The sequence below is a fragment of the Patiria miniata genome, unplaced genomic scaffold, assembly GCF_015706575.1.
Source record: "Patiria miniata isolate m_02_andy unplaced genomic scaffold, ASM1570657v1 HiC_scaffold_3, whole genome shotgun sequence".
In the NCBI taxonomy this organism is placed as follows: domain Eukaryota; kingdom Metazoa; phylum Echinodermata; class Asteroidea; order Valvatida; family Asterinidae; genus Patiria; species Patiria miniata.
Window position 1 is genome coordinate 28,460,183 of NW_024037069.1, and position 12,508 is coordinate 28,472,690.

Below are 12,508 nucleotides of genomic sequence, written 5' to 3' on the forward strand. Positions count from 1 at the left end.
GTTGCAATCCTTCATTCAGCCACTGACTAATGTTATAAAACTAGTAAAATGGGGCCCGAAATAATAAATGGAATGCCCAAGTTTTTCTAAATTTATTCTCAAATTGCCTTAGAATGCAGGAAAAAGCATCGTAAATTTTGCAATTTTGTGGGGGGGGGGAGGGTTGGACATGCCCCCGGACCCTCTAACAGGGCATGTCTTTTGGCATGCTTTCACTCAACTTAAGCTAATTTGATTAAACTGGAGACCATTGCTTGGAGAGAAGATGGTGTTTGTGGTGGGGGTGGGGCTGATGAGATCTAAGGGGGGGGGGGGGTGCTTTGCATCAAACTGCAACATCTTTGCTGTTTATAGTGCCCCCTAATACCAAAATGCATTTTTAAATTTGTCTTCTTTAACAAAAATCTTGCTTTTCAAAGAAGTTTTGTAGTGTGTGACTGCTGTAGTCCGTGTAGCGATCTGGGGCACATTTCGTGTAACAAGCACAGTTTAGCGTGCAAACTGCCAAGCGATATTCAGTACTCATGTCTGGTTCCAAGTTTATGTTGCTGCCAAGCCAGAATATATAGGGTCATTCTGTGTTGGGGTTCACTTCTTTTCCTGTCCCTGTTCGATCTTTAATTCCGATGTGGCGCTCCTTAATGCAGTCATCCTCCAAGAGTAATTATGAATAGCAAACTACCTACCCAACATATAAAACATTGTTTGAAGTCATTCTTAATGATACTTGAACAACAAATTACAAATCACCATGGTATAAAGGAACAGAAAAAAATGTCGCACTTTGGACCTTGAATTTAGAGAATGACCAATAAAGCAATGTCTTCTGTGTGGCAGCTCTAAGACATTTTGCCCTGATTAATTGTAACATGATAAATCCAGCTAGTATAGCACAAAATGGTTTCATTTTCAGTAGACAATAATACGGGTTAGGTTGACTTTGTAATATCGCACTTTTTGGTCTTTGTAATGTTCATCTTTTTTGAGACTTGCTTAGTTTAGTTTTTTTCTTTTTCTTTGTAAAACAGGGGAACATGTTTATGTACATGTACAAAAACTTAAACATGTACATGTTTATGATCCGGATTCTTGCCCCCCAAAATAGTAAAAAAAATCTAGAATAAAAGTCCCAAATAAAAATTTTGGACATAAAGCAACTCAGTTTTGGTCAGCAGTAAATATTTAATTTGAGTTCTTAGAGTTTATTGAAAGGGGAAAAATATAGATTTCTATTTTTGATTGATTGTGACATGGTTTCAGGGTCAGTTATCATATGTCAAATGACTGTCGTGTCGGTAGTGGCTTGTATTGAAACAAGTCAAGGCGTAGAATAATCCAGGGTTCATAAAATGGATCTAGGCATTTTATCACATAAATTAAAAGTGTGTGACAGATTTATTTTGATTACAGTGCAATCATTGAAAGGCATTGTTACTTGTTTAACATTAAACTGATAACATTACATGTACCTTGATATTCGTATACAGCATGTCCAGTGATTTTGAAAGGTACGGCTTTCCCTCCTTTGTCATGTTTGTGGTGCAGGGTATATTTACTTCTTCATTGATCATGGTTACTGCCACTTTTTTATTGTTCGTTTTCAAGGACCTTTTTTGAAGATCTTCCCTTTACTTTTTAAATTTATTTAGTCATTCTCTTTTGTTTCTCTGGTTGTGCATAAATGTTGAACTCTCTACATGTACTAATAAACAAGATGTCAGCAAGTAAAAAAAAAAGTAAAAAAAAAAAATTCAGGGTTTGTGGTAAAAAATGTTGCTCGGACTTTGGAGTTTTTTAGTCTGCCTTTTCAAATTATATGTCTTTCCAATATTTTTTCTTCAAATCTTCAAAGTTTCATCCATAGTTTATAAACTTCTTAGCCACTTAGATTTTGCCATATTCTTTTTTCCTTTTTTGGTTTTAAACTTTTTTTTTCCTTTTAAAATATGGATGTCTTGTCTGTTTCGTAAACTTAGAACTGAGGCAAGGTTAAACTCAGGGTTCAATCTATGGCATTTAGGGTAGTTTTTCCTGTATCAGTTGTTTTTGTTGTTTAAAACTGCTAACCTGTGGATCATATTTAATTTTGTGAAACCCCAATTGTGTAATTAATTTTACAAAGGTAATCAAATACACGAAACAATCCGAGTGATACATTTATTGTACTAAGGCCAGCTGGACGTATCTGTTAGTGTCACTAACATTCACAAAAATGAAGTGCGACTGTGAATTGGCATGCTTAGAGTTGGCATATGTACTCAATAGTGTTAATTAATTATATTTAAAAGAATGTAAATTGCATTAAATTGTATATGATCAATAAATAAAATTGTTTATTTTCATGACTCCAATTGGAACTTTGTTATACTTTTTCTGTATTTGTCTTGGGATGAGATTTTTGAAGTAATCACATCATTTGAACTTGAAACTATCATGAATATTTATGAGAAATCAACAAGCATGAAATATTCAAAGAATGTTTTTGCAATTTCCATATCTTTCAGTGTTTCTTGATTATTTGAAGGAATGATAGGGTTCCCTAAAAAAACTAAAAAGAATCACTCAGTCGAGAACTCGCAATATTTTAATATAAAATATCTTTTTAATAATAGCCTGCAGCCATTTTGTAAGGTACATCCTTACTTCTGTACAGAAAATACAAGGGTTGGGTGTAGAATGCTTCCACTAAAATGACAAAAAAAGGATTAAAGCGATCCATCAAAAATGTCTGATTTGTAAATTTAGAAAAATAAGATGTTTTCACCATTGAGGAGGAGGGTGTGGGCTCGAATCTCACCTGTAGAAACTTGTGATTATTTTTTGCAAGCTTGTAGAATTGAATGAGTATACAGTGCTTACAGAATTTCGTAATTAGAGGGCAGAACCAACTAATTTGAGAAATACGTAGTGTCTGAACAAAGACCATGACAAACCGGGGAACTGTCAACATAGGGCTGCATAGCTCAGTTGGTAGAGCATCGGTGAGGTACCGGGTTCAAACCCCGCTCCAAACAATTTCTTTCTTCAACTTTAAAATTATTAGAAAAATAATTTTCAGAACCAGAAAGGCACTGATCTGAAGCTGTGTTGTTTTAATTTTTCTTTTTCAAATTATGACAAACGCTTTCATCACATCTAAGATTTTGTCACGACAAATCTACATGACAGAGTACAAAAACATGCATAAAGAAAAAGGAACGTTAAAAAGATAACTAAAACCACACAGAGTGATATTTGCATTACACAATTTGGGTTGAAAACCAAATGAGCCATTAATAGAGAAACACAATAATACACACAAAAATACTGACTAGTCGCACAATAAGATAAAACGTCAGCTGAATTAAAAAAGAAATGATTTCACAGGATTTTTGAGACTATTATTCATTTGCAAATGCCTCTCAATTGAAACTGGCTCATGAAGTACCCGCATTCTAAAATAATAAAACCTTTGGGCACATTATTACTTGCAAACAGTCAATTTACGTAAAACCTCAGAAATCAAGTGGTCATAAAATAAAGTAGTGCATTGCATTTCTCTGCAAACTTTGCACAGAATTTGAACAATGTGCCAAAGTGAGCCGCTGTACACCAACTTTGACACATTTGTGCATGCATACCTTCATTAAAGATATAGTCCGTCATTTGTAATTTGTGCATTTTGTTCGTTTGAAGCAACATAAGTGTTCAAAATCTAATGAAGGATACTGAACAATTAACCTGATGAAGTTTCAGCTCAGCTTCAGCTGTATATTCCGAGAAAAACAGCATTCTAGGATCTCAATTTCAAATCAAAAGTTGCTGAATCATGTTTTGAATTGTATTGAATTGCAGCTATACGCGATGTCGCGCACTGATCCGACGAATTATAGCAACCGCGCACGCCTGTGCGTCGTGCCAATGCTTGCGCGCGCTGCGCCGAATAACAAAACGAACTACTTATTTAAATTTTCCTACGGTGCGTTTTAAGACGCACTGCTGGAACGGCCTTCTTTCATTGATTACTTCAAAATGATAGCTTGCCAGAAAGATTAATTTCACAGGGAGTTTAGTCCACTTACTATCTTTCAACCAAGTATGTTTTTCAACAATAATACGCCAGTTTAAAACTTTTTCGGATGGCTGCAAATGATGGACTATAGCTTTGAGACCACCACAGGTTAATTATTTGGAAAAAAAAGATGATTTTGTTCAGTTTTGAACTTCAACTGTTACTTTGTACTTGTGAGCCACATTGTCTCAATACAGCTCCTCTTGTCAGGAAATTGTTGAAAATAACCTTCCTTTGTGAATTATGTACAAGTCACTTTTTTTTTTTACATTTGATCTTAAAATTAAATCCAATGCTATATGAATAGTGACCACATAAAATGTCTTTCTTGACAATGATACAAAACGTTTCTGTATTATAATGGGAACGTACATATACATCAACGCAAATACTCATCAACAAATCAAGCATAGACAGGCATGATATTTGACCATTAGACAAAAATTGGGAAAAAAGTTTCCCGCGGACCCCAAAAGTGTAACGTCTACAAGTACAGAATGCTGAAATAATTGGAAATAAAAGGAGAAAAACAAATTATGAAATCCTATTAAAATAGGAAAAGCATCACGCCTGATGTGAAGTTAGCTTTCATTTACATTTCAAGGAAGATATATTAATTTATTTTAGTTTGCACTAACACCCTCGTCTCTCTGTCTTATTTTACAATAAAAATTCAAGATGTGATTATTGTCTCTTAAAAATGACACCGATTTGTTAAAAAAAATTCCACAATTTTTTTTCTTCAGATTTAAAAACCATATTTACAAAAAAAAAAAATAATGGAAGATCAAGATTTTCGATTTGGTTATTGGATCGGGAAGCTTTTGTTAAAAAACATATTAAATTTCTGCCAACTGTTTTGCCACATGGATTTCTTTACTTTCAATATCATTTTCGATATGGTAATAACTTTTTTTTTTTTTTACAATGTACACAAGAATATTTATAATTCCAAGCACTATAACGTTTTATGGAGTCACCAGGGAATAAATGCAATGCAATGCAATGCAATTCATATATGCCAATGGTTTAAAAACCTCTGTATTCACATTTTGATTTGGTTTGATTAATAATTTGATTGGGATTTTTTTTTTTTTTTTACAAACTCCCACTTTATGCTTATTTAGTGGTGACATGTCACCTATCTTCAAAATGGAACAAATAACTTGGGACGGTCTCAAATGTGTGTCGAAGTTGGTCAGAACAAAAAATGGTCTTTGGTTAATACTGTGGAAGCCATTACGATTAAAACCCTCAAAATACCCCCAATTAAAACATTACAAAATAAAAGGTGTGCTTTTGAGTATTCTACAAAACCGGATTAAAAGTTCTCAAATTTGTACACTTATTGCAAATAGGGTATTTACTAGATACAAAATGTAAAATAATCCACTGTAGGACGTAAACGTAAAATACGATAGTTAGCTGAATGATTCCTTGACCTCTACATGAACATCTCCAGGTTATTTGAAATGCAACAAAATATGACAAAATTCCTTTAAAAAATTTAGAAGGCCAGACTATGGACTTTTGTACACAATCATGAGTAGCCAATAGCGCCCTCATGTGTCCATGAACAGCAACGACAAAAAGAACCCCATTGAAGTAGCTATTTTTAAGGAAGCCGTATCACAGTTTTTTTCAAAGGCTATGTACACGTGTAGCTTTGGAATTGACATAATACTGCAAAACCATGAGTTTTTAAACTCATGTAGTGAGTGAAGCGCTTCCGTAGCTCAATAGGATAAATATAAGTGTTTGAGTGATAATGATGCGGGGTTTGAATCTCCATGATAACTTTTTGTTTAGGTTTCCCACAATATATATTTTCTTACTTTTATTGCTTGAAATCAAATCCAACTTTTTCTTGAAGCAGCTCTTACTTTTTTCTGATTCTTGGCTCTGGATGATTTTTTTGTTTTTAAGGGAAGTACAATCCGAATACCATTCCGTTGACAGGTTACGCATGTGCAACAGTCGACTCCTGTAAATATAGCAACAGTGTAAATATATGTGACCTACTGAGGCAAAATGAGGAATGTTTCCCAAAACCTTGTTTTGAGTAATCGACGCCTGAGGTCGAATATACTAAAAAGCGACATTGAATTTTTTTTTTTTGAGTAGCCAAGGTATCCAACATTCATACTATGCATTTTTGTTGGGAAAAAAATACCCACAAAAGTGGAAAAACTAAGGAACGATTTTCACTGCCGTTGGCAGCGCAATGCGTGCCTTTTTTTCAAAGCCGTTTTTTTCGAAACGAGGGTAGCGAAACTTGGCAGGTTACTGTTGAAGTTCCTGCATCATATCTTTGGAATAAGAGCTACAGAAATAAATTTGATATCATTGGAAAGCCAATGATTTGCACTTTAATATGATGTACATAATGTGAAAAGTCAAAGGTGGGGGTTATTCCTCATTATGCTATGGCAGGTCACATATTGCAATGCCAAGGAATGGGCAACATTAAAAAAATTTATTTGCTATACACACATGTGGCAAAGCACGTACATGTAAAAGTTGCCCAGTCTGCCTTTTTTGTTTCAAACATCTGCAAAAGAAAACACATATATTTTGTACAATCTTCGCCAAGTTAGTGACAACTTAAACATGACAGCTGTAGAACAGTGGGCTGCCATGCCCTATCCTTGCATTAGCCGCGTCATCCGATGCATTAGCTTGTCTGGAGTCCAGATGCCTTTTTCGCGGGTCCTTCAGTCGTGGTAGCCCCATCAGCGGGTTCTCAGCGTGCCAGCCCGCAGCCCTCTGATAATGCTCGTCATGGTCTCCACAATATTGTCAAAGCTCGGTCTGTCCCTCGCCCTGTAGACGGAAAATAAAAATGACGTTTGGGTCTTTCAAGAAAATTTGGGTTTGCTGAGATTTGAGATGTTTGTTCTGACAGCTCATATGGGCTCAATGGGTCTAGTGGTTACGGTGTTTGTCTCATGTGCGATGGTACGTGGTTTCGAACCCTACTAGGAACATGGTGCTTGTGTTCTTGGGCAAGACACTTAACTACAATTGCCTCTCTCCACCCAGGGAGTATGAATGGGTACTTGTGAGGGTAGAGGACAGAATCTGCGCTGATATCGTCCGCCGCGTGGTCTCTTGGCCTGATGAACGGGTTAATACTTTAAAGCACTCTGTGGTTGTTGATATGATGGCAAGCGCCATATAAGCATTACAATTTATTATTATTTATTAATGCATAAATTTGGGAACCAGTCCATGGCCTCCACTCGCCCTCTTTGTTCATGTGCAGGGCCATATGCAGTCTTGCAGCTTTGATACAGTCGCATTTCTAGTAATTTCACTACAAATTTCATTTGCATCAGCAGTACAATATATCTTGATGCATTGTTGAATAAATCTAAATTGGCAAACTAGGAGGTGTCCAAATTCTGATCAGGGTCTTAACATAATGGGGTAGGGAAGGGTCGGTGGGATAAGTGCCACTTTTTAAAGTAAGTGGGTTCATAGTGTCTGTATAGGCGACAGTGCTATAGTCAAATTCCGGTCACAAAGGAATAACTTTGTCACAGGTTCATTCGAATAGCATGCGACTTGATTTGGGACTGAATGATACGCAGCTGACTTGCAAGGACTTGCGATGAACTGACTATCAAGCTGATATACGAGTCCAGCCTGTGACTGTGGTGCGTGTGCCCTTGGGCAAGGTACTTTGTTACTCATTGCTTCTCCCCACCCAGGAGTAATTGGGTACCTGTGAGGGCAGAGATGGTTATTGTGGTTGATTTTGGCTTCCTTGTGCCTAACAGGCAGCATCGAGCTGTATACTCCCCAGGGAGCTGAGATGGTATTTGGAATGTTTCATGGGCCCAATAAGCAGCAGGGTAATAATAATGTAGCGCCTTGAGCACCAATAATGGTGGGTACGTGCGCTTTATAAATACCCATTACTATTATTATTATAATGTAACTCCCCATGTGTTGAAACTAAACAGTTTCATCAACCTGTTGTAATGTCAGAGCACATTGTCTACCGGCGTCCAAAACCTTGGTGGCACTACAGAATGGGAGAGGGGTAGAACAAGGACATGGGAGGGGACGATGTGATGGAGATGGGGGGGGGGGGGGGGGGGGGGAGTCAGGGGGAGGGGAGGGGCTAGCTTACTCATCCTCCCAGCATTGCCTCATCAGAGCGTAGGCTTCGTGGGGACACCTGTCAGGCTGGGCTAGCCTGGATCCACTCTCAATGAACGCCATCAACTCTTGTCCCTTCATGTTCTGCACATAGCAAAAAAAAAAAGGTTTCGTTAAAAACAGTTCAGAGAGAATCTTCCTTCATCCTTTAAACTACTCACTCCTGTGAATCCTGTCAAACATACTACTAAGCACCACACAGATTCATGAGCAGAGAACAATTGCAAAACCTGTATCCCTACATCACCGCCACCAACTTCATTATCTGCCTTACTATACTGCACAAGTGCGAAATAATATTCCAAAGGCGGAGATTTCTAGAGATGAGATTTAGATCCAGTGGAAAGCTTATCAGCCCAAATGCAGACTTGCTCAATGCAGGAAACAACAGTCTCCTTTAAATGGTCTCAGCCATAAATCTGCTCCTTAAGCAATATCAAAGTGTGGGAAAATTAAATTTTCATTTTTCCCCCCATTTCCCCCCCCCCCATTTTTTTAAAGAGTTTAATCAATATTTTTGGAGTCTTATCCTAACCCTTGCAATCAAGGCAACTTACCGCATATGGTTTCTTGCCATACGATAACGCCTCCCACAGCGTGACACCGTAACTCCACACGTCACTCTTACTGCTGAATTTAAACCTGTAGATGCACTCTGGAGCGTACCACTTCAGGGGCCACCTGCCAGCAGTCTCCGCCTACAGGACAAACATGAATATTCATTAGATTTAAATAAACACAATCATAATAGATGCACTCTGGAGCGTACCACTTCAGGGGCCACCTGCCAGCAGTCTCCGCCTACAGGACAAACATGAATATTCATTAGATTTAAATAAACACAATCATAATAGATGCACTCTGGAGCGTACCACTTCAGGGGCCACCTGCCAGCAGTCTCCGCCTACAGGACAAACATGAATATTCATTAGAATAAAAAAAAAAACACAATCATAATAGATGCACTCTGGAACGTACCACTTCAGGGGCCACCTGCCAGCAGTGTCGGACTACAGGACAAACATGAATATTCATTAGAATTAAATAAACACGATCATAATAGATGCACTCTGGAGCGTACCACTTCAGGGGCCACCTGCCAGCAGTCTCCACCTACAGGACAAACATGACTATTCATTATATTTAAATATACACTATCACAATAGATGCACTATGGAGCGTACCACTTCAGGGGCCACCTGCCAGCAGTCTCCGCCTACAGGACAAACATGAATATTCATTAGAATTCAATAAACACAATCATAATAGATGCACTCTGGAGTGTACCACTTCAGGGGCCACCTGCCAGCAGTCTCCGCCTACAGGACAAACATGAATATTCATTAGAATTCAATATTCAACATCATACTAGATGCACTCTGGAGCATAAAATGTGCCACTTCAGGGGCCATCTGCCAGCAGTCTCCACCAAAAAACTATTATTTTTTTTAAATTGTACTTAAATGTACACTATCATAATAGATGCACTCTTGAGCATAAAATGTGCCTCTTCAGGGGCCACCTGCAAGCAGTCTCCGCCTACAGGACAAACATGAATATTCATTATAATTCAATATTCAACATCATACTAGATGCACTCTGGAGCATAAAATGTGCCTCTTCAGGGGCAACCTGCAAGCAGTCTCCATCTACAGGAGAAACATGAGTATTTATTATATTTAAATATACACTTTCATAATAGATACATTCTGGAGCATAAAATGTACCACTTCAGGGGCCATCTGCCAGCAGTCTCCACCCACAGGAGAAACATGATTATTCAGTATATTTAAATTTAGGCCTACACTGTCATAAGAGATGAAGCATAAAATGTAAAACTAAAACAGAAAAATAAATTCCGCCAACTCTCCACACTTTTGGCAATGAAATAATCCCTCAATGGCCAACATCAATAGTTGAGTAATAAACTTAAATGCATTAAATCAACGGGTTCTGCCCTTTTGTTGGTACTTTTTTTTTTAAATTACAGATCATAAAATGTACGGTCCGTAAAGTAAATTCATCATGGCCTTCATGAACCTTTTGCATCTGTACTGGCAAATACGGAGTCGGAGAATTGAAAAGTTCACACAAAGGTCACAAGGTACATGAATCCGTATGAAAGCTATCGGCGAAAACACACAGGCAAAGACGTCATCACTTCAAAATTACATCAGCTAAAAACGTCCAGTGGGAAATCAGCTGGTTGGACACAGATATTTCCATCCTAAAAATTAGTACCGCCTGTGAAGCAGGGCCTTACACTATCACGGGGCAAATATGAATTTGCGAGTCCTTCAATAAAAATAAAGATCAATGTTACAGGGTTCAAGGATGCATGTTGCTATCACTAACTGAGCAGACCATGAACATAATCAAAGTAGCAAGGAAAGTGGAAATGGTGATTACCTGTGGAAGGGGGGAGGTGGGTCTGGAAGGGGGGTGGGTTCAGGGGAGTAGGGGAGACTTTGGGGTTTGGTGTGGAGTTCAGTACAACACACGGCCAGGAAAGCCAATTACTTTGCGGGTGTGGTAAGGGGGAAATTAAGGAAATTGATGTGGAAAGGGGGACGGTGGGGGTAGGGGTGGGGGGGGGGTGGGTTGGGGGAGGGGGTTAGAGGGGTTTATGGAGGGAAAGTAACAAATCCTACCAATTTATTCATGCCTTGCCCATGATGGTAAGGAATTTGGCGACCCAACGTGAAATGTTACATTTTAACTGTATTGTACATTCAAGCATGTTTAACCTAACTGTGACAGATTTTCTCAGGAAAACAAAACTTTGTTTTTCTCCTCTCAAACGAGAACTTTGAAAATTTGCCTCTTAAAGAGGTTGTTGATTGCTGGAAGACATACATCATTTAGTTGTAAGTACACGTTGTAAGTACACGTACCTTAAGTCATAAAAATGCAACAATTCTACCATAAACTAATAAAAACCAAAGTCATGCTGATGTTGTGGTGAATGTTTTGACTTTCCTGAGTTGGCCTCAAGGAACCGATGACTGTTGTTTGTTCAGTTTTGTGGGTGTTGGATAAAAATATCCTGGACAAAAATTTACATACTGAAGCGCATTACAAAAAATGGGATTATGTTTTTGTTTTAACTACTTGTCTACTCCAACATTTGAAATAAAAACCATAAAAATATAGTTCAATTATCAATAACCTCTTTCAAGTCTGCTTTATAATCTGAAACTCACCACGTAGTACTGGCTGTCGAGGCCCAGTGCCTTGGACATCCCAAAGTCGCTGATCTTAGCAAACGTCTCGTCCACAAGGAGCACGTTCCTGGCCGCCAGGTCCCGATGGACAAACTTCTGGCTCTCTAGGTACTGCATCCCCTTGGCAACCTGCAACATCAGCTCCAGGACGTTGCGAATGCTCATGTTGCTATGGAAACAACGATAAAAATATGAAGACAAAGATGTCATTCGCATGGCAGGAGATGGATCCAATCCGTAACAAAAGCTTCTAATGACACATGTCAAGAACTGACTTCCCAGTTCCCAAGGTAATTGGCTGTTTTTATCAAAAGTTTGGTTTCAATATGGGTTTACCCTTCATCAACACATTACGCACTGTACACTGTGTGTACATGATCTGATACACTGTGCCCTCTGGAGACATGCACACAAAAGGGAACAAAAGATTGTATACGTCTCCACAGGGCAATTTCTATAGATAAATACGTCTCCACAAGGTTTTCACGAAATAGATATATGGATTTTACTCAAAAACTAGAAATTTCCAAGGTATGTTGATCTGTCGCAAATGGTAGAGTTTTAGAAAAGGGATATTAAGTCCGAATTTCAGCCAAGGACATTAGTTCTGGTTAAAATAAGAGCATTTTGAAACTGTACTTTCAAACTCGAAAACTTTAGTACACAAGAACAAAGAAATGTCTCCACAAGGATACAAATTTCAGTATGAGTGTACTTGGTGATGTTTAAAGGGAATGTACATCATTGGCTTTTGCTGTAATTTTCAAAAATGAAATATTTGAGGTGTTACTATAATAGATCAAATATTGTTACACGGACATGTTTGAAGTTTTGTGTTCGAAACTGCTGGAAAAGCCAAGAAAAACAAAAATGTTCAAGTAGTCTGGTTCCCTGACTCCACTAAAGATGAAATGGATCAATTTCTAGATGCCGGAAAATTGTAACGTAAGGGAACCAGTCTAGCTGGCATGCACCCGTTCATGAACATGGATAACCAATAGCAAACAAAATGTTGACTAAAACAAATGGTAAATTTGGAGCAGTAGTTGAAAAATAGTTAGGTTTT

At 38.0% G+C, this 12,508-nt stretch overlaps 1 protein-coding gene across 9 annotated transcripts in view; it reads right to left on the reverse strand.

Annotated features, from left to right (window-relative positions):
• Window positions 1-4,307: 4,307 nt before the first annotated feature.
• Window positions 4,308-12,508, reverse strand: part of LOC119737453 (tyrosine-protein kinase SYK-like) — a 33,095-nt gene continuing 24,894 nt past the window's right edge. For 6 of the 9 annotated variants that reach the window (XM_038211817.1, XM_038211820.1, XM_038211816.1 and 3 more), the window contains 4 exons: window positions 11,422-11,611; window positions 8,776-8,916; window positions 8,190-8,302; window positions 4,308-6,874 (listed from right to left, as the gene is read on the reverse strand). In XM_038211817.1, coding sequence (XP_038067745.1) covers window positions 6,784-6,874; window positions 8,190-8,302; window positions 8,776-8,916; window positions 11,422-11,611 — 535 coding nt within the window. In that variant the 3' untranslated portion in view covers window positions 4,308-6,783. The other 3 variants (XM_038211821.1, XM_038211823.1, XM_038211822.1) reach the window with 3 other exon arrangements.